At 38.4% G+C, this 22,508-nt stretch overlaps 1 protein-coding gene across 10 annotated transcripts in view; it reads left to right on the forward strand.

The window, feature by feature from the left end:
- Nucleotides 1-22,508, forward strand: part of GPCPD1 (glycerophosphocholine phosphodiesterase 1) — a 43,441-nt gene that overhangs the window by 18,423 nt on the left and 2,510 nt on the right. For 9 of the 10 annotated variants that reach the window (XM_082303484.1, XM_082303482.1, XM_082303491.1 and 6 more), the window contains 15 exons: nt 1,362-1,437; nt 3,253-3,294; nt 4,523-4,646; nt 7,143-7,386; nt 8,420-8,582; nt 8,673-8,805; nt 9,015-9,069; nt 10,643-10,735; nt 11,817-11,894; nt 12,747-12,786; nt 13,542-13,603; nt 14,480-14,545; nt 15,382-15,518; nt 16,309-16,444; nt 16,768-16,928. In XM_082303484.1, the coding sequence (XP_082159610.1) occupies nt 1,362-1,437; nt 3,253-3,294; nt 4,523-4,646; nt 7,143-7,386; nt 8,420-8,582; nt 8,673-8,805; nt 9,015-9,069; nt 10,643-10,735; nt 11,817-11,894; nt 12,747-12,786; nt 13,542-13,603; nt 14,480-14,545; nt 15,382-15,518; nt 16,309-16,444; nt 16,768-16,928 (1,610 nt within the window). Of the gene's footprint in view, nt 1-1,361; nt 1,438-3,252; nt 3,295-4,522; nt 4,647-7,142; nt 7,387-8,419; nt 8,583-8,672; nt 8,806-9,014; nt 9,070-10,642; nt 10,736-11,816; nt 11,895-12,746; nt 12,787-13,541; nt 13,604-14,479; nt 14,546-15,381; nt 15,519-16,308; nt 16,445-16,767; nt 16,929-19,725; nt 19,827-22,508 lie in introns of all 10 variants that reach the window. The other variant, XM_082303483.1, reaches the window with a different exon arrangement.

Consider the following 22,508-nt stretch of genomic DNA (forward strand, 5'->3'; position numbering starts at 1 on the left):
TTCAAAACATAACTAAGCCTATGTGTTTTATTCTGACATGACCCTTAAGTGTGGATGCCTCTGAACTCGTTAGGAACACTGCTTTAGCTGAGACTCACGGAGCAAACCTGTCCTACTGAGCACTTGTTAAATATTTGGCATTTGCTGTTAACTCACCCAAAGGCATGGTAGATTAAATGTGGTCAATGTACGTCAGGAAATCCCATCTGCATGTAAAGAATTTATTGGGTGAGCTGTAATGGAACAAAGCATTGTGGTCCTGTGTGATTATACTGCTGAGTTTGAAGCTTGTCTGGATGTCCCTGTGGGTCTGAAATCTGTTTAAACAAGAACCTGAAGTACTGGGATGAGCTGGCATTGAAGCTTCCATGTCTTTGGCAATAGTAGCAAATATTTTTGGAAAGAAGAGTTACTTAGGCCCAAACCACCAAAATAACAAACTGCAGCTTTGTGACAGTGGTTTTTACATCTGGTAGTAACAACTGTGCCATGCTAGGGGAAACTTCTTAGGGTGACTGAGCTGGGAATCAGGCACGTTCTTTCTGCTGTTAAGTTGTGGTTACCTAAAAGCTTTTACCTAGAAAGCTATTTCAAACTTAAATTGGTCTGAAAGAGGAGACTGTGTTACTGTTCTGGTTATCTGTCTGAGTCTTGGCTATGTTTGTCAACAAATGTATTCTTTTGGTGGACAATATTTTTTGTTAATGAAAGAATCTAATTTATCCTGCTCCAACTGGAATAGACTGCAGGGGCTTCATTGCTGACTGATTGGCTCAATTATTTATGTTCTAATTAGATGGTAAATAACTTGCTCTCTGGTACCACAACTAAAGTAACTGTGTTTTGTAGTCTTGAATTTAGTAAGGCAAATTATGAAGGAGAATGCACCCCTGCAACTGCTATGTGCATGAGTAGATGCTGAGTGCTGTTTGGAATTAGAGATGTGGGGTATGTTTTTTCACAATCTGTTGCTGTAGCTTGAGAACAAAATGAGCACTCTAAATGAGCTCAGAGATTTTTTTTTTGTATCAGAAGGAAACTAAAGTAGTCCAGCAGAGTACCTGTAATCAGTAAAGGTTTAATGATTCCATGTAACTTCTCTGCCATGTCAGACTGTCACAAGTTTTGTCATATGTATTCACAACACATCAAATAGAGTCATCAGCAGTTGCAGGGGTAAGAAGCCTCATCTGTTTTCTTTCTTTCTCCTTCAATCTCTCTCTGTTTCCCTCTCTTCTCCTTCTTCTTTTACTTCCTTAAGTCTCTTAAGTTTAGTTCACAACCATCCCAAACAGCTTCATGGGTACAAAGCCAGATCTAACAAAAGAAATTATTGCAGACATTTAACTTTTAAATTACAGACTATCGATGGTCCCTGCGAAGTCATAGTTCACACGTGGGAGACTCATCTACAACCACGATCAATTACCCCTTTAGGTATGGGCATCAACTGCATCTGTTTGAGGCATATGCATAAGATTGCTGATATGCTGCACACTGGTTTAGAGGGATTGATAGCTTTAGTTTTAAAATACTTAAATTTATTAATGTGTGGGAGGTATAGACTTTTTCTTTGCACAACATGGGCCTTACTCTCAAAATATATATGTATATATGTATATAAGTAGCTTCAAAATGGAGTGGATGTGAAATTCTTTGCTGTCATCCTTAAGATTATGTGGGTTGGTTTTTTAATTAATTTGGAATTGTAATAATTTTCTGTAAGTTTAATTCTTTGAGACTAAGGATCCATATTATCTTATTTAGAGAAAATGGGGGGGAGGGTGTGAAGTCACTGCTGTTTTTATTTAAGTACTATTTAATTAGTAAAATTTTAAACCAAAAATGTTTAATTAGGCTTCTTTAAGTAAATGGATGAACATGAATGGACTTATTTACCTGGCAATTTAGCAGAAATGTATTTTGCTGAAAGACAGAAAGGGTGGCATGCAGACTTACATATAAGTTACTAATGCCTTTCTGAACAGGGAAAAAGTTTGGAGTTTAAGAGTGACTGAAATAACCTTTGAATGTAGCTTGTAGTTTAGATCTCTTATGCTGCTATGGCATGTTTTATGCACTGTCTTTTCTAGCACATGAAAAATACTATTTTCTCCACACTTAGAAGTTCACATTTGTTAAAAACTTCCTAATGACTTGACAAAATGTCTTTTAGAAAGAAGGTGGTATCAAAGAAACTGTTTGTTAGTCATGAGTAGTACCACGATCACGTTCCGTTCTCCCTTTGCCTTTTTTTTTTTTAAATTTCAGTTGAATTAGTAGCGTTTCTATTCCTGTAAGAAGACCATTTCTGTATTTGTCAGTAATTGATAAGGGAAGCAGCCTGTCCTCTGCTAAGGCCTAGACTTTATCTCTAAATTTAGACTACTTCATTCCAAAGAGTTGGGATTTTTTTTTTTTTTCCCAAGTAATACTCAATTCTTCATAAGCAGTTTTTAAGAAAATGCAGCAAACACAGCTATGTTAGCACTGGGTCATAATGATCCTAAATTGTTGCCTGTGGTTATTAAAAAATTAGGTTAGAAGCCCTATGATTCTTAGGGGAAAAAAAGGGATTAGTCACTGTAGAGACAAAATTATGTGAAGATTAATGTTTTGAGAAATGTATGGTTTGTTTAGACTGTTGCAGTTCTGTTAATGCTGGTGAATTTACGTAGTGCCTTAAGATTTCAGTTATTAAAGCTTTGGAAAGAGTAAGGATAAAAGTAAGTGTGAAGTGAGTGGTTTCAATATTTCATGCTAGGTTGGTTTCTGTCATGTGGGCAGAATAAGCATTTTAATTGTGACTAACTCGATTTAAAAGCTGTAACTATAAATGTGCAGCAGGGTAACTTGTATGTTTGCAAGAAACTTTCATGTCTTTGACACTGCTTTGACAAGTAAAGCATGTTAGGTACTAGTGGGATGTAGATATCAGCAAAATAGTTCAGCAAGCCAGAAAATTGTGTAACCTTTTTACTCTCAGTTCCGATTACTTTAGGTGAAATGTGGCATTTTGTGTGTTGGTTGTTTTTTTTGTGCAGAAACTGAGGAAAAGCATAAATTGAGATAAATCTTTATAGAAGGTTGCAAAAAACATGCTGCTTTGTCTGTTTCAGTTTTCCTACCTTTTTTTAGATACACTTTTTAGAAGTGAAGTGGAAAAGTAGAATTAATTTAACTTGGCAATGATTTTTAAATGTGAATACTAATTAATTTTTTTCCATTCTTTTCCATTCCTTTTAATTCTAGAAAATGAAATTACTGTCGACGATGGAGACTTTGGAATCTGTAGTAAGTGAGATACATTAACCTTTATTCTATACCATGAATTTAAATTAAACAAGGTAAAGTCTTGTAATTAAAAATGTTTGAGATAGGTTTTGAGAAGAATTGCCTGTGATAGTTTTCTCTGCTTTTACAGTTACATTTGTATCCAGCATTTGTGCATTCACACTCAGGCTGTTATCCCTTCTAATGGTAATAAAAGGCTGCTAGGAAGACTTGAAGTGTTGTCACTCTGATGGTGTTAAAGGTTGAAATTTGGGAACTTTAAATCATGAGCATGTATTTTTGAAAATACAGAATAGACTTAGCTTTCTCCTGATACCTAGCCTTAGAAAAACTCCTCATGCCTAGAAAAACATTGTCACTCACACTGAATATACCCACTCTGCCTCTTCAGTTAGAGATGCAGCTGCCAAAAGGTTCTTGTAAGCCCACACTTCGTGTTCTTGTGTGTGCACAAATGTCTCACTTCTGTCAGTTCTGAGCCACCTCTCACCTAATGTTCAATCCTCTGACTCTGAAAGTAACTCCTTCTCATACCTCACACGTCTTGTATTCAAGCTTTTCCATCCTTATCAAATGATAAGTTTGGCTGTTTAGGAACTCTTCAAAAATGTGGGGTTTGCTTCAGCACCTGGTTTACAGCTTGTGTTTCTGGTCCTCCTGCTTGTAGGCTTTCCTTGTTTTGCTGTTCAGGTTGAGGTTTCTCCATGCTTTTCATTAAAACTGTTGCTATACCCTGTCCTGCAGACTTACACTGCTTCACTGGCACTGATTGTGATGAGCTAATTGGACACCTGTACCTCAACAGAAACAGGGAGCCTCTAATTGCTTATTAAACTTTAGAGTTCCTGTCAGTATTATTCCATAGACTGAGAGATCCCAAGACAAGGAAAGGTTACTCCTGCTTTTGGAGACTTAATTTAGCTCTTGATAGCATGTATGTAAACTTAACACTGGAATACTCAGTGCTGTCCTGCAGACAGTTGGCACATGATCACTGTTCCTTCTTAATCCCTCTAAAAGCCAGCAAACAACTGCAGCATCTGTGGTCTGTTCTGGGTCCTTCAGAAAGACTGAGGAAAGGCTGCCCCCAAGACTTGCTCTTGCATTACTGTAGAACAATATTGGTGAGAAGGAGGATTATCTGGAAGATGATGGCAAGAGGAACTGCCTAGATGTCCCTAAAATAAGTTACTAAAAGGTCTTCTCCTTTTTGTTTGGTTTTTGATAGATGGTGTTGAAACTGTGGATGCTGGGTGGCTGACATGTCAGACAGAAATAAGGCTACGTCTGCATTATTCTGAGAAACCCCCTGTACTGATATCTAAGAAGAAATTTAAAACATCAAGGTTTAGGTAAGAGCCTGCTCACCTCAGTATGCAATTTATCTCGTGTTAATTGTCAATACTAGTGGTTTTTTGGTTTTTTTTGTTTTTTTTTTTTTTACTTAATTAATGTAGCCTTTAAATTCATTTTGGGTTGCTAATAGCCCAGTTTCCAAGTGTTAGAGCACAAATACATACTCCATACATGTTTTGGTGTTTCTTGCTTTCTGGCTGGAACTGTAGTGTTCTTAGGTTCTTACTTAAATCAGTTTGAAGCTTTTATCTGCAGAGGTGCCTCAAAAAGCAGTCATTGTGATAACTCCACAGTTAATTGTTAGAAATGCTATCTTAGCCCTGGTGTTAAGAGGACTGCACTGTTGCACACAGTGGATAAGGATTTGGCTGGGTGGTTGCTCTGGGTGTTGTGGTCAGCAGCCTGATGTCCGAGCGAAGACCAGGGATGAGTGGTGTTCCTCAGGGGTTGGTGGTGGTGGTGACATGGAAAGTAGGATTGAGTGTCCCTTCAGCAGTTTGACACCAACCTGGGGGGTGCAGTTGCACTGGAGGGAAGGGATGCCATCCAGAGGGAACTTCACAGGATTAAGAGGTGCAAATCTCACCAAGTTCAGCAAGGCCAAGTGCAAGGTCCTGCTGCACTTGAGCTGGAGCAATCCCAAGTACAGGCTGGGTGGAGAAGGGATTGAGAGCAGCCCTGAGGAGAAGGACTTGGAGGTGTTGGTGATGAGAAGCTCAGTGTGACCCATCGTTGCACACCTGCAGCCCAGAAGGCCAATTGCATCCTGAGCTGCATCAGAAGCAGTGTGGCCAGCAGGGTGAGGGAGGGGATTCTGCCCCTCTGCGCTGGTAAGGCCCCACCTGGAGTGCTGCATCCAGCTCTGGGGCCCCCAAGATAAGAAGTATGTGGAGCTGTTAAAGTGAGTCCAGAGGAGACCAGGAAGATGCCCAGAGGGCTGGAATGCCTCTGCTGTGGACACAGGATGAGAAATTTGGTGTTCTTCAGCCTAGAGAAGAGAGGGCTCTCGGGAGACCTTTGCAGCAGTCCCTAAGGAGAGCTGAAGAGGGACTTTGGACAAGGGCCTGGAGTGATGGGGCAAGGGAGAATGGCTTTAAACTGAAAGAGGACAAGGTTAATTAGATATTAGGAGGACATTCTTTAGTGTGGGGGTGGTGAGGCACTGGCACAGGTTGTCCTGAGTTGTTGGTGCTGAATCCTGGGAAGTGTTCAAGGCCAAGTTGGATAGGGCTTGGAGGAACCTGGTCGAGTGGGTGCCCCTGCCTGTGGTAGGGGGGTTAGAACTGGATGATTTTTAAGATCCCTTCCAACCCAAACCATTCTGTGGTTCTGTGATACTTGATATATTGCTTTTTTTCCAGTTTTGATTTGATTGCCTCTCCCAACCAATTCCAGACTTTCTGATGAGGGGAAGGTTTATCTAATATGACACTCTTCAGTAGATTTAATACTTACATTGTGTTCTCTACAGCTTTGCCTTTTTTCCTTGCATGTTATAGCAGGTAAAGAGGGCAATTTCTGAAGCCAGCTTCTTGTCTAAATTAAATGGTTGAAATAAAATTTGATAAGCTGGATGCATTCACTAAATACTCTGTCCTAAAACATTGGATCTGTCCAATAGTTTCTGCGACAGTCATTTGTTTATGCCAGTGACATTTTTCATGTTTCTGGAGTACCTATGTTGTGACTTGTTGGTTTTATTTTTTTATGAGGATTAATAATGTGGACTTGGTGTAATAGATTTCTGTGATTGTAAGTTTTTCTTTGAGATATGACTTCAGTTTTCCTGGTGAATTGGCATCTTTTATCCTGTCTGCTGTGTCTATGATGCAGGAAGGGCTTTGGGTTACTCATGTATGCTTACATCACTGACATAACTCATTTTGTGCAGAGGGTTTGCCCTGTATAATAAAGGATTCAGAGTCTTATAGAGAGGCTTATGCTTCTCAGTCCAAGATTTTTCAGAAATTGCATTCAGTTTAAGTGCTCATTTAGGATTTTTCAAAAGACTAAATTAGTTCAGCCTCTATTACTTACATCTAACAGTATACTTACTGCCTTATCACAGAGATATATCAGCAGCCACCAGTGTTCAAGTCTGGATCTTGATGATTACTGCAGTTTTCAGTGCCTTTCATTAACCTGTCGGCATTATGGGTGTCAGTCTGTACAGGCAGGCTGTCTGTTTGGCAGCCCACATAGTCGGGTGGAGTGCCAATTCTCAGACCACTAGTAGAGTTTTCATATTTACCCAAGTTCAGCTTTTAGCAGTGACTTGGGCACTGAAATCTGACTAAAATATTATCTAGACAATGGCTGCAAACTCTTGCTCACGTGAGGGCCTGCTGGATACGGTGCTGTTCTGTGGATGGTGGTGGTGAGAAGAATTCTTGTGTTGTATGAGCTTCTGCTCAAGCTTCTTCCTAAATCCTTATCATTTGCAAAGACACTCCAGTGACGTAACCATTTGTTTTGTGTTTCTGGTTGAGTAGAGTAAAATTAACCCTAGAAGGCCTAGAGAAGGATGATGACGAAGAGGGCCAAGAGAAGACATCCCCTACTGTCCCTCAGAAAATGGCAAACACTGTGGAGTTTTCCTTAATCAGTGACGACGACTACAAATGTCGGCACTCTCAGCCAGACTGTGGCTATGCTTTGCAGCCAGACCGGTGGATAGAATACACAATACAGACCATGGAGCCTGATAACTTGGAATTAATATTTGATTTTTTTGAGGTATGTCTCTTTACATCTAAGAAGCAGCTGCAGTCTGGCTTTTGGAGCTCGAGTCAATTACTGTGAAGATTTCACTTTTGAAACAGGGCTACTGCCTGATATTCTTGATCTTTTGGATTTGTTTACACAAGTATGAGACTACTGACTCCCAGCCCATTTTGTAGAAAGGTTTTGTGAGTCTTCTTGATGTGCCACGGAAAGTTTTTCAGTTCTGCTTATTTAGAAGTCAGTACAAATTAGACTTGAATCTGTGTGTGTGCAGTACTGTATGCTGTTAGGTTGGTTTGATATTAATCCTTTACCAGAGCTAAGTTATGCTTCTCCTGCTTGAACCTGAACAATGTGTGTATGAACTAGTTATATCACAATTACCAAATCTAAATGTTTATGTTATAAGCAAAAGAGATTTCTCTGAACTAAGTAGTGCAAATTAAAACTGGATTCTCACCATGTCTGTTATTTTGCACTATTTTTTGCCCTGAAAGATCTTAATATTTGAAGTGCTTTTTAAAAGAAAGCAACTTATGCAGAACAAAGTGTCTTAAGCATTCTCTTTTTGGTCTGAAAATGCTTTCAAGATCACTTACAGTCTTAATTGTGAAGTGTCTGCATAGTTCCTGAACTTGACTATGGTCAAGTGCATGTTCTGCATGTTAGTTCTTCCCTGCAAGTGCATACAAAGTTTTTTAGCATTTTAAGCATATATATTATTCCAGTTAATTTTTGTTCTAAACGTGACGTGGGCATTTTAGAAGACAGACTATTCTGTGCATGTAATTTTGATCTGAAAAGCTTTTCAAACGTAAGGGATATCAAAGACAAGTGTGAGTTTTGTAGATTTCCATCAACATTTTCATATTCCTGATAGTAATTTGTAACTCACTGGTAGATTAAACAATTTTAGCCTGAAATTAGTGTTTTCTGTAACACACAAGAAACTTGTGTTGTGTCCGGAGGAGCAAGACAGAAGAGTTTGTTTAGAATTCTCACTTTTATCTAACAGTAGTGGTTTTGGGTTTTTGTTTGTTTTTAGGAAGATTTAGGTGAGAAAGTAGTACAAGATGATGTGCTCCCAGGTCATGTAGGCTCTGCCTGCCTCCTGTCATCCACAATTGCAGAACTCGGAAAGAGTGCTGGAATTCTTACACTTGCTATTATGAGCAGAAATCCAAGGAAGACAATTGGAAAAGTTAGAGGTACAGTTGATGCCAACACTGATGTAGATAACTTTCCTCAAAGCCATCTGCTGTTTACTGACATGTGAAGCATTGCTGTTTTTCTTGCAGTGGACTACATAATAATTAAACCGATACAGGGATACACTTGTGATATGCAGGCTTCATATGCAAAATACTGGAAACCAAGGACAACTCTGGATGTTGGACACAGGGGAGCAGGGAATTCTACAACAACAGCTAAGTAAGTTTGTTTGCATTTTAGACTGGGGAGATTGTTTCATTTCACTGACATCTGTTGAGGAAGCAGAGAGTTTAAAACGCTGCAACTATTTAAGTCACTTCGATATCAAACATGGGTGTTCTCTACAACAAAAACTTCTGATTTGTATTTGTTGTTTCAATTCTGTGCTATAAGGCACCTAACAAACCCTTTTTCTTGGTTTTTTTCAGGCTTGCTAAAGTTCAAGAGAATACCATTGCATCCTTGAAGAGTGCTGCCAGTCATGTATGTACACACATTTTCATACACACAGCACCTGTGTTGTGCAAACTAGGTTGGCTTGTATGCTTAATTTGCATGATTCAATACAGTGAATGGTAATTGCACTGATGTAAATGATATCAAACCACTGTGGAAATTGCCTGAGTAATGGGAAGTTAATAGTAGATTAGACTCTCACTCTCAAGTTCCTTAAAAAAATCAAAACTTCCATGTAGTACATTCCGGTTGTGTTCTAATACAAGAAGAATTTTAATCTCAACCCTGTACAGACAGTTTGAACAAATGAATAAAATTTTGGCACTGCTAGAGTCTGTCCTAATCCTCTCAGGTGGCAAAGGTCATGCTCAGGGACTGCTGTGTACTGAAACTTGCTCTCTGAAAATGTGACTTGGGAGCTGAGCTGGTAGAATAAACCAATCCTTGTTTTGGTGCTTGCTGCAGTGAAGACTTGGAATCCTAAGACAGAACTTCCAGTTTGGGAGATAATAGCTCCATGTGCCTAAATTCTGTGATGGAGGTGGTCACTTTTATTCCTTGCAGTAATCTTGATCACTGAAAAAAACTGTAGCTACTAAATTACTGTTTTGAACAGTAGTTCTTAATCCCTGAGTGGACACTACAGGTTTAGAGAAAGCTTTTAAAATGCTCACAAGAAATATGCATTGAGGCAGAAATTTGCTGTGAAGTCAGCAGCAGCATCACCAGACAAGTGCTTTTATCTATTTGCAGATTGAAAAGGCTGAAAATCACCACTCTGAAAATTCTTCTGCTGATAAAAGGGCTGAAAAAAACCCATGTCCTATTTTCTTTTTGTGCTGATTGAAAAAGTGTGTGTCAGGGTGATAATTTGATGAATGGTATTCTTGGAGGCCTTCAAAGGAATTATTTGCAGACAGTCAGTATAAGTAAAAAAGCCCAAACCTGTTACTGTGTGTTTCTCTTTCCTTCTGGCCCTCCCTCTTTTCCAAAAGACTGTGCTTAGAGCTTTTGGATCTTTCTTCCTTTTTAAAAGCCTAACAGAAAAGCACATACAGCTGAAAAGGGCAGGAGAATACTGGATGCAGCTATTTCTGTTCTTGCTCTTACTGTGTTACTCACTAGTGACTCCAGAATTTTGTTCCTATATGGAATATCTCCCTAAAGTCTTGGCAGTATGGAGCCATCACTTGTCTCTTGGTGTGGTGGTGGGGAGGAGGGAGGAAGATTCCTCAAAGGCATCTATGTTTAAAACATCTGTATCTAAAAATATCATCTTAGTCTTTCTCTGTAATCAGGTTTATAAGACTTGAGTCTTAACTAGAGGGTTTACAAGATGAAGCAAGATAGATAGACACACACACATATGTATGAGCTGTATTATGGTAATTAAGATAATTTGCCATGTAATTCTTTCATCACTGATAATCAATCCATTGCTGACCATGATTTAACTGGTAACAGCCAGTTGTATTCAACTTCTGCTTGATGTCTAGGACCTGTGAATGCTTGACAATACTTGCATGCAGTTCTGTAGTCCTTGTGCATAAGTAATTAACAGGCTTTTGTTTTGTTCTGTGTGTTTTTCGATTTCCTGCAGGGAGCAGCATATGTGGAATTTGATGTACATCTTTCTAAAGATCATGTGCCTATAGTATACCATGATCTCACATGTTGCATGGCCATGAAAAAGGTAAGGAAGATGAGATCTGTATTTTATTTATAAATATGACCATTCTAGAAACTTAAAATGTCAAGCTCTCATAGAAATAATTCTGGGGACTCAAGGGATGGAATGGGAATAAATATGCAGCATTACTTTGTGCATAGAGCAGGGAAGCTGAGTTTTTCCTTTTGATGTTGTGGCAACAGCGTTTCAGATGTGTGATTTGGCACTCTTCAAGCCTACGTTGTGCTTATTATTTAGCTTCTGTTTGATTTAAGATTTGGAAGGAAAAACAAGACAACTCCACTATATTCAGTGGGGCCTATGGGACTGTCTTAGATTCAGGCTTGAATGTTTGCATTCTGTCCTGTTCTGGTTATCTTCTCTCCTAGTTCTGGCAGTGAATCCAGAGAGAGATTGCAGAGCACACTGCTCTGTCGTCTTGGCACTGAGTTTTGTGTCTTCAGACTCCCACACCGATTGCAGTATTGCACTTTATAAGAAGCTTGGTTTTGAACAGTTGTGGAAATGGAACTTTGACTGAGGGGAATGACTGTTCAGTGTGTCTTCACTCAGTATTGTCTTGCTCAGTAAAAATTTCTTAGTGAAGAGGGAAAATGAGAAATGGACAGAATTTTTTTGATACCGGATCCTTATTTTGGGAGTGGGGAGTGTGTGTGTGTGCCTCAGTTTTACCCCAGGACATTTATCTTTTTTTTTTAGTTTGAGACATTGGATAAACAGCAGTAAACTGAACTGCCTTGGACTATTTTTTACTGCATTTCTTTACTTGCAAACATCTTTCCTGAATACATTACCCAATCAAGTTTTTACAGAATAATTTTGCTAACCTTTTGAGAAGAAAGAACTTTAAAGCCTCTGACTTGCATGAAAGACCAAATACTGTTTTTTTTTTTCAAATTGACATCTGTTTTATGCTTTTAAGTGCCTGTGTTCTCTTGAAAATTGATCATCTTAATCATATCACTTGTATCTTTATCAATAAAATAGGAAACATTAGTTGCCTTTAATGCTACTATATAAAGAGTGTGTAAGGTTTTTTTATTGTTTTCCGTGATGCTTAATTATGTGTTGGTTCTCTTCAAAGAAACTGGACACAGAGCCTTTGGAACTGTTTGAGATTGCAGTCAAAGAACTCACATTTGATCAGCTGCAGTTATTAAAGGTATTGTTACCTTGGCTAGTAGAATATACTGCATGTAGAATTTCAAATTGTGTATGAAGCTTAGATGTTTTGGGAGTAGGTATAGATAGTTTGGGAGAGTACAGTTTAAAAATTGTACAAACAGAACAGTTAGTTAATTCCAAGAAAAACACTTTTGCACCATTGTTACAACTTGGATAAATTTCATTACTTTTATCCTCTAGAAATATGGTATCTAATTTTCAAATGTAAAGGGGCTGTGTTGAACTGCTCTACCTTCCAAACAGAAGTGCCCTGCCTACATTAAAAGAAAGTCAGGGGATGACTGGGCTACTGAAGACCCTGCTGAGATACCTGTTCTCAGTCAAGGAAGGCATCTGGCTGGTCCAAGAACCACATGATTCTTTTTATTTATAATTACTTGGTCCACTCCTTTTTGTAGAAAGAGAATTTGAATGGAGCAAGGGAGTTGGCCATGTCTGGCCTGATTCTAGCTCAGTATGTGTGACTGTAATATAAAACAGGTCAGCCCTCTGCATTGGATTGAACCACAGAGGAGGGATTAGTGTTCAGACTTTTTCACATCTTGATGTTGAATTATAGTATGTGTGGGTTTACTCTTAACATGATTTCTGAATTTTCAGTAAGAATATTTTCAGTTTGCTTTTGAGCTTCCCTTGAAATCTTTAAAACAAAGTTTGAAAGAAAATTGTGACATGTACTAGTATGTCCTTTATTCTTTAATAAGTGACTAAAACTTTGTCTATAATGGACTTTTAAACTTCAGAACTATTTACAAGCAAAATTAGTTATGTTTTACATGTAGGAAGATCTGTATGGGTAGAGTGTTAATGTTGCTCTTGTGCTCTTCAGCTGGCTCACGTGACGGCCCTGAAAGTAAAAGATCACAATGGTATGTACTAGTTTGGAAGAGTCTTGGCATTGGTGTGCTACCATGTAATTATATAAATTCTGTGGTTGCAGTTGCTTGTTCTAATCATGTTTGTCCTAAACATTTCTAAATGCTTATGTAGGTAATTTTTGTGCATGCTGTAGAGTTCTTTACTGGGAAGGAAATACCTGAACAGAAGTTACTCCCTTGGGAAGCAGGGACAGAAGGGTAGAAGGCAAATGTATAGATCAATATGTATATATATCTGAATAATCATAACGAAATTGCCACTAATGTTTCCACCTTATGCTTCTCTAACTGTACCTTCAGCTCTTGAGAACTGCTGACAAAAACTTTGGTAACTGCTGTGTAGAGTGTCTCATCAGTGCTGTAAATTTTTGGCCTAAATTATTCCCTTTGTAGGGAAAGCAAATTACCTCACACATCCTACCTATATAGGAAAAGATAAAATCTAAAAAAATAAAAGAAATAAGCCTTGATAGGCAGGGCTTCTTCTGGATGTGATTCAGTGAGTGAAGTGGTAAGGGATGGGAGAAGCCATTCTGATCTATATTGTGGCAAGTTTTTAAATTCCAAAACAGGCATTGCCAACACCATCATTGGAGTATGTCAGTGTTAGAGGGAAAGGTGTAGGTAATCCAAAGGGAGACCTGGTTTCATTGTTCACTTATAATTTGGAGCCAGTCTTTTCTTGCTGGCGTTACTGGGATTATGCTTCTGTTTGTTTTAATTCAATATTTAATATTTCTTTCCAGCATCTTTTAAAGAGGAAGAGAACTCTGCTTGTGAGACACAGCCATTTCCTTCTCTGCAAAGAGTAAGTAGTGAATATGGAGCAAGATGATTGTGGAACGTGAACGCATGTGTTTTACTTTCAGCTTTGCACATGTAGCAAGGGATATTGATTTTTGGGTTTAGGCCTCTGGTGTCAGTGCTACAACTGAGAATAGAGGCTTTATTTTTGGACACTGAAGGCTTTTCATTGCTTACAAGTAATAGTTTGTGTTTGTTTCAAGCTTCTGAATTCACGAGCCCAAGCTGTATAGCTCAGGGTGCACTCAGTTTTATAGCTGGTTAACATGTGGGCATTGCCTGTTAATGCATTGACAATTGTTTCTAATTTTGAAAGAAACCACACCTGGCCTTTGGCAGCTCCTCACAGTCTCGTCCATCTCTCAGAGCCAGACACTGAGAAATGCTGAGTAGATTTGCAGTGTGTTCCTACTGAGCACTGCTTGTGTTAGCTCCACCTTTTGAAACCACCTTGCAAATAATTCTTGTAAAGAATTTCACATGAAAGAACTTCTGTATCATTGTAATGGCAAGCTCCTGGATTTAATACTTAAGATGCTTTTTACATTCAAAAGAACTTTCTCGAAAGAGGAGGAGGACCATTTTTTCTGTAGGAGTACAAATGGGGCATTTCTTACATGTGTTTATGTGAATTGATTCTCATTTGTACCTTGCCAAGATCTTGTCCTTAAGATTTTATCCATTTTTATGTATTCATCAAGTTTAGATTGGAGTAGAAAAGGGTGTATATATGTGTTGTATAAAATGTTAAAAACCTAGGGTTTTAAATTCTACTGTTAGACACCATTAGCATTAAATTCCAATTTTCCCAATAATTACCTTCATAGTGCTTTGTTGTCCTCCTTTGCTGTGGTGTCTCTTCATAATGAATTTTTTTCAGGTGCTGGAGTCTGTTTCTAAAGATGTTGGGTTCAACATAGAAATAAAATGGATCTCCCAGCAAAGGGTAAGTAAACATACATGTGATTTACATTCCTACGGCTAAAGCTTGTGATTTGATGTGACAATTTATGAGCTGCAAAGGCATCATTTTTGAAGTTTTATGTGCCTTTTTTTTTATAATGCATTATTTTTGAAACGGGGTATAATGGCACCACTCCAACGAATGAACAAACTTATTCTTAAAATGATAGAAAGTATTTATAGGATTGAGTTCATAATGCAGCTCAGACTGCTTTTGGTAGAGACTTCAAAAAGTCAACAGATCACAACAGGGCAGGCAGGAAAGTGCCAAGAAATTCAGCCTCTCCTGGCCCAGTGCAGGAGCAGCTACAACAAGGTGCAGTAATGCAAGCTGCTGTTTGCTTCTAGTCAGCAGGATTGCAGACTCAGCTGGACTGTGTAGCACTCAGTCCAGAGGGAAATGGTTGTAAAGGCTGGGATTGGAAGCCTGGAGTGGGGGAAGGAAGCTAAGGAGAGAGTGGTAGGCAGAAGTCCGTGTGCTAGAAATAACAACAGAGAGTAGCTGCTATAATTGTTGGTCTTTGGGGAATTTCTTTGTGTTTTTGAAATTAGAATAGGCTTCCTAGAGTGCCTAGAGTGATGGGGAGACAGGGAATTTTTCAGTGAATCTTACTGCTGTGAGAATTCAGCTGCACCTCACAGGCTGTCAGTCCTGGAGAGCTGTAACCAGCACTCAACAGACTGAAGGACTGACTTCTGCATTCACACTGGCCAGCTGAATTCTCACTTTGCTCAGGTTGAATGAGAGACCATTGCTGGTTACAATAATTTTAGTAAGCATTAATTTAAGTGACTCCAACTTGTGCTTTTCTTTTCTAGGATGGACAATGGGATGGCAACTTGTCAACTTACTTTGACATGAACCTTTTTCTAGATATTATTCTGAAAACTGTTTTGATGAATGCTGGAGGAAGAAGAATTGTGTTTTCTTCTTTTCATGCAGATATTTGTACAATGTAAGTTAAGAAGAGAGAAATAATGTCCTTTGTTTTTAACATTTATTTTTATTTGGTAAAATTTACTTTGTACGTAAGAATACACACAGGAAATAAATAACAGCTGTTTTGCTTAGAACATGTACTTAAGGTGCCAGAATAGTTGGGAACTGAAATGAGACCACTTTGCCATCTGAAATGAGCCAAAAATAAAATTGGAGAATAAAGTCATAGTGGGTATTTTTGTCAAGTGTCTTCCTGGATGCTTCACTCTTTCTTAGCACAACAAAAAAGGTCATGGTTTCTTCTGGTATCCCAAAGTTTTTTTCAGTCATACTTGAGGGGTGTGCAAGCCTAACTTAGGAACCAAATCATCTTGTTAGAGTATCCAACTTGAAAAATACATCAGTAAGGTTAGGGGCTGTATATTAACCATGTTTAGAAATTCTTACCACGGATCTTGGTGATTATCATGAATCTAATGTCCATTTTAAAAGAAAATTACAGAATTAAATGGCCTTCAGGGATTTTACATAAACTTTTTGAGGATGTGGGGCTGAGTTCAGTATGAAGTCTAGCTTCCCTTGACCTGTGCGTTAATCTCCAGTAGTGGCAAAAGGAATCAGTTGAGCAGTTTGTCACACAGTTTGATGCTAAACTGTGGGACCATCTCCTTGCACCAGCTAGGAACTAGAAGAACATGCAGGAAAGAGAGGAGTTCCCCTTGAAACAGTGAGATCAAAGTTCCCTGCTTTTTGTTTTTTCGCTTTTATTTTTTTCATTTGCTACTTGTGGGCTTTTTTCCTGGCAGGATCCGGCATAAGCAAAACAAGTATCCTGTGTTGTTTCTCACTCAAGGGGAATCTAAACTCTATCCGGAGCTTATGGATCTCAGATCTCGCACAACTCCGATTGCCATTAACTTTGCACAGTTTGAAAACTTGCTGGTAAGCTGACAAGTTAAAATCAGACTAAATTATTACTGCTTGTTTTAAATCTATCATTTTGACACTAATACATTAAATTACAGCTAACCTCATAAAATAAATACACTAATATTGGGTAACTGCCAAAATAATGTCCATAGTTTCACATGTTTTTTTAATACAGTGTTTAAAAAATAGCACTATAAATAAACTCTCTAATTGTATTAAATACATTTTTATTACTGTGGATGAAATGGTAAGGAGCTGCCAGTGTCAAAAGATTAAACAAGCTGATGTAAGTGTTTCAGAAATGTGGGTTTTAATTGAAGTCTGTTGTATTTCAGGGAATTAACGTGCACTCTGAAGATCTGCTGAGGAATCCAGCGTTTATTAAACGGGCCATATCCAAAGGCCTGGTTATTTTTTCATGGGGTGATGATGCAAATGACCCGGATAACAGGAAGAAGTTGAGAGAATATGGTGTTCATGGGCTAATATATGACAGGTACTTAGTTGTGGCTTTTTAAAATAATAATCATAATCACTGCCATCATCAAGCTTAGAAACTGTTGTATCTTGATTCTGGTGAAATTTCATGTTGCTTCTTGGTTGACTGGGTACAGAAAGTACAAGAAGCCCAAAGACCCAGATCAAGAGCAAGTCTAACACCAATTCCCACTCTTTCAGCTGTATCTATGAAGCAAAGTAACTTTTGTTTTTCCTGAGATTGACATAAATGTAATTTGATCCTTTAAAGAACTAGTGCATGGCGTACATGTTTAAGGTGCTACTAATATTCATGATAGTAATTTTTAAGTTATGTATGTGATACAGTGAGGAAAATGTTATTTGTGTGACTGAAAGTTTCAGCATTCTACGTTAAGTTGTGGAAATAGCTAACACAAACTAATGATTTTAACTGTTGCCAACATTCTGCTGTGTTTCAAAGCTGTGAATTCACCATTTTTCCTATTAAAATTAGTTTGGAGTGACTCGAGGGCAAACTGCCACATCAGTCACTTCAGAAAGTAGCTGTTACATGCAAAAATTCAGGTACAGACATCAGAATACTGTGTTAAATATTTGAACAGAAGTGTTGTTGTGTTATTTGGTTGTTTACAAAACCCCGAAGTTTTAGCTCTTTTATCTTTGAAGATGTGAAATTCATCATTATGAAATGAAATTTAATTTGAGAAGCTGAATTTAAATCAGAATTTCTGATAGATAAGAAAGAATTTGTAACTGGGAAAGCATTAAGTGTAACTGAAGTTTCAAATTATAGAAAGCTTTCAAACCTTCTGCTTTAGGAAGAGTATTGCTTTGTATAGTGTTTTACCTGAAAAAAAAAAAAACCAAACCAAAAAAAGAAAGTAAGGGGGATCAGTAATTGTCAAAGGCTCTGTTTTGTAAAGTGAAAACTGAGAGTCAATTTGACCATATCTAGGGGCAGGAGATCAAATATGTTTACTCTGAGCTCTAGGCTCTTGGAAAAAATAGTTAACTCTCTTCAATCTGTTGTTGACTGCTGAGAATCCTTTCAGAGTGGTGGGCCCATTGCTTCCCTGGTTTTCCAGAGGTCTCACTTCTTGTGCTGTACAGAATGTCTCCTATTCACTGGCAGTACAAAAAGAATAACTAGATTTTTACAGTGGGGAACAGCTTCAGACTGAGGACATTGGCACATAAATCCTCTTTCCTGCTACAGCAGAGCTGTGTGCTGTACCTCTGCTACAGCTCAGGATTGGGGCTGCCTTTAGTTGATGAGAAATGCCTCTGGACTAGGATGCAGGTGAAACAATCCTCTAGCTATGTAGTATGCAATCACAGGGTAATGGCATTTTATTCTGTGGTATGCATAAGTTACAGTGATACATTATTGGTGGGGTGTTTTAATCAAATACTGCTGCATAAAGTGTTCTTAAAATGTCTGTTCATCTCATGGCTACTAATCCAGCCTTCCAGAGTTGTTAATTACTCCTTGTACAACAGATAATCACTCCTATGGTAAAACAGCAAAGCAGCCTAATTTCTGACTTCATGTTGCTTTTATTGCTTTAGATACTCAACACTTCTTAGATGTTGTGGCGTTTATGTCAAGGCTGCAAGTCAGCTACATGTCACCTCATGTGTCCTTTTGTACTGTTTAGTGTGATTTTAGTTGTGGTGGGATAGTAGAACACCTTTTATCTCACCTTTTGATAACCAGCCAATTGGTTATCAAAAGCCAAGGGAAGGCTGAATTCCCATGTGGATTTAACTGAACAAAAAATGTTTAACCTTCCTGCACTGTTGAGATCATCTGGATTCTTCATAGTGTTCATCTCTCCTCTCGCTGCCTGCCTCCCCTATCACTTCCATTTCAACATCTTCCCATTTTTTGGAGAGGAACCCCAAAATTAGTATTAACTCCAAAGCTGTTACTTCAGGCTTGTTAAGTGTAATTTCTAAATGTCATTTCCTTTGTGTTTTTTCTGTAGGCCAAAACAAATAATGGGATGTCCCTTTGCAATTCTAAATTATTTTTCAAGATTTCCTAATTGTCTGAATAAAATTAAATTCAGTCTTAATACAGGTCTTGGAAGGAATATGAAGGTGGCACCTTCTGAAGGTGGCATCGTATGTCTCAAGGTGGACATTTTGAAATGCAGGTGGTACCTGCAAGTCCAGAATGTGGGAATGTAAAACCTGGCAGCAACTGTTCTCACTCACAGTTGGAGCTGCTGGGTAAAGAGGCAGCTTTTCAGATCATTTGAGACTTGAAGAGTTTAAATATTATTAAGAGTTTAAATAGATATGGTGTCAGCATCCATATTCTGTGCTATTTGAAGTTTAGAAATAAATAAATTTAAAATTAAATTTAAAGAGCAGCATGAGAGAGAGAGAGATGTACATGACTGTTTCAAGGCCTAGAAATAAGTAGGGACTGCAGTAATCTGTTTTAGTGTAAAGCCAGTTCATGCTATCATTGTGTCTTCAAATTCCAGAATATTTCCAGGGTGGATTTAAGATGGTGTCTCTTCCATGGTTTCTGCAAAATTTTTGTTCTCTGGATTTATTGCCAAGTCCAGATATTTATCTAATATGGTGGGTTTTGTTGCTGTTTACTAGACCTTTGCTTACACCATCTCAAGTGCTAATTATCTGAATAATTTAGGAAGTGAATAGAGGAATTCTGTTGAATTTTAGGTTGCTTGTATGTGGCCCTGAGTTACTGTGTGCAGTAGTTATTTCTGAGATTATGAACTGTGTGCATAGAGATTATTTCTGTAAGCTGTTTTCTCCAAACTTAATCATCCATGTAGAATTGACCAAAACACTGTAGCCAGTTGTGAAGATGGCAGAAAAACTGTGTCCTGAATACCAAAAGTTGGGGATACCAAGCACTGGGCAAAAAAAAATGCAGGTAGGGGGTCTGGCTTTGCTTTGCATGGAGAAAAACTGCAAGACTAAATCTGGGAAGCTTACAAATGCCAACAATATTAAAAGGCTGATCCCACTGGGGCAGAGGAAAGAGCACAAATACATTCCCTGCCCCCCATCCAGGCCTTTCTCCACTTGGGCTGCAGATTATTACACACACCCAAAGTCATTAATCTGAACAGATGTTCTGGTGCAGTTGCTGGAATGATACTCTACTGTTAACTACCATTCATCTCAGTGTTTAACCAAATTACTTGTATTAAAAGGGCAACCTCTACAGAAAGGTGCCATGTCTGCCTTCAGGCTTTTATATGGGCCCTTACACGGAAAAGTACTTTATGTGCATGACTGGGTATCTTCTGTCTGCACAGAAATCTCATCCTTAAAATGCTTTATTAGTCTGATGTTTAGATTTTAATTAGAGAAGAAACTTCAACCTATTGTAGTGAAATCCTCTGGCTTGGTGAAAATGCTGAATTTTAAAGTGGGATTTCTGAGGTGATTTATCTGGTATTTTTCTCCTGGATAGGCTTTGTAAACAGTCCAGGAAATGTTTCTGTATTTGAATATCCTTAACTCAGTAAGAACAATGCAGCCTTGTGTTTTTACACCTGCTGGCTGTATATTAAATACCAATGTGGAGAGGGATTGGGTGCTAGCTTACACTTGCATCATCTTTTCTCATTCACTTTACATGATCTGAATTTTGTTTGTTGAATAATCCACAGAACTGCATAAAAATACTGAGTCAGTATTTCTAAAATATGGATGCTGAGAGCTTTTCCATGAGAGCTTTGTCCAAACACTACAGTTCCTTAGGCTGCATGTTGCATTTGCAGGCCAAAGCTGTGCTTGACTGGTATTAGTAACTTCCCAACATTTACACAAATTTAGCTGGCAGTCAAGGCAAAAGCATTTTAAACACTTCTCAAAAGCAGAAGACTGCTGAAATCTGGGCTGCCCTGTTTGCCTGAAGCTGCATGTTACTTAAATAACAGCATGGATATGTGTAGGAAGTGTAGTATTAGTTGATTTGTAATCTACTCAGTGATTGAATTAAGATGTTGTGCAATGACGGTCTAAGGCTGCCCTGCTTTGTGAATTCAAGTTTTCCTTGAGATCTAAAGAAAAGTGAAAAGCTTTAATGAAAAGCTTGAGAAAATCTTTTGAGCATGAAAACAGTATTTTAGTGCTGCTGCCTCTTGTCTTGTATGTGTTTTCAAAGGTTGCAGAACACCTGACAGGAGCCAAACACATCAGTGTTACACCCCCTGCATAGCCCTGCAAAGTCCTGCAAGCCTTTTGTAGAAGGTGCTTACTTAGAAAAGTAGTGTTTGAAGGACTTCAGTCTTCTGCAGGGCTTGCTTAATAGGAGGTTAGATGGAAAAACTTTGCATAGTTACTTAAAAATAATTGTCCTGTTGAAGAATGAAAGATAGGGAAATGAGAGTTTATTCTTTATCTTTATAGTGATGTTGGAAATAATTAGAGAAGTCCTGGAGCCTCTGTTTCTGCAAACTGGTGGTGTATTTTTGTGGACCCAAACAAAACATGGGGTCAAGAAATTTTGAAGTACAAGTGTGGCTGTGCTTGGAGTTGTCTTCTCTGCCTTTGGTTTAAAAGAAGCTCTATACACACATTGGAGTGAACTGGCTCTAGTGGACTGTTTGAAAGGAGCTTGGAGGGTTGAATTCATCCAGAATCTCAATTGAAAAGAATTTAGAATGAAGCAGGAGCTACAGAATTTATACTTGTTGTAGTAAAGAACTAATAAAATACTTGCCAGAAGCTGCTTAGCAACGTGCTTAGACATGTTCTAGAACAAGGGGCTTAGAAGAACCATGCCTTTGCTATTCAAGTGTCTAACTGATGGGAAGGACTTCATGTTCTTAGTTCCTAAAGTGTTTTTTATATAGAAAACTACCTTCAACTGTCAGTGTTTTGTCTGGAATTCACAAGGGAATTCATAATGTCTCAGCTGAAGAAAGCACAGGGAGGAAGGAAGGCAGGTAGAGCTTTTATTTTGCAGAAGGCTTTTATTAGGCAAATCTGGGTCATATCTTAGGCCTGTATTGGATTATAAGAGCTGTGCAAGTAATTTAAATATCATCAAACTGGATAGCATCTATCTCACTTCTAGGAGTTTCTTCACAGAAACTGTCCTCAGTCTTACTGTGATCCATATCAGTATTTCCTGTGGAAGTGTTTCCTTTCTTGAATCCTATTATTGTACCAGTCTTTGAGCTGCATGTTGTTTTTGGTGTCTTGGAGTTGCCAGCAGTTCACAAGCTGGCTTGTCAGGGTGAAAGGGCACCTTGCACTGTCACATCAGCACTGCATTGTTTTGGTTGCGGTGTTGGTTCCTTTTGGGCATATTTTGAAAATGTGTGAGAGGCAAAGGATGATGAAATAAAACCAGACTACTTTCTTGACAGAATCATAAATGAAGCATGAACATTCTTAAAAGAGTAAGGTGGAAGCAATGGTACTTTTTTGCAGAAGTTTTCATTTGAAGGAGATAAACCTGCAACAGCTAAAAGTGAGAGCAATTGGATACCAAGATTAAAATTTTGGATATAAACATGCTGATATTAGAAATGAATCTTGGGAAGTCAGGACATATCCTTGTCATAACAGGTGGTGTACCAAAGTTAGGTTACAGGAG

This window comes from Coloeus monedula (genome assembly GCF_965178545.1).
Source record: "Coloeus monedula genome assembly, chromosome: 2".
NCBI lineage: Eukaryota > Metazoa > Chordata > Aves > Passeriformes > Corvidae > Coloeus > Coloeus monedula.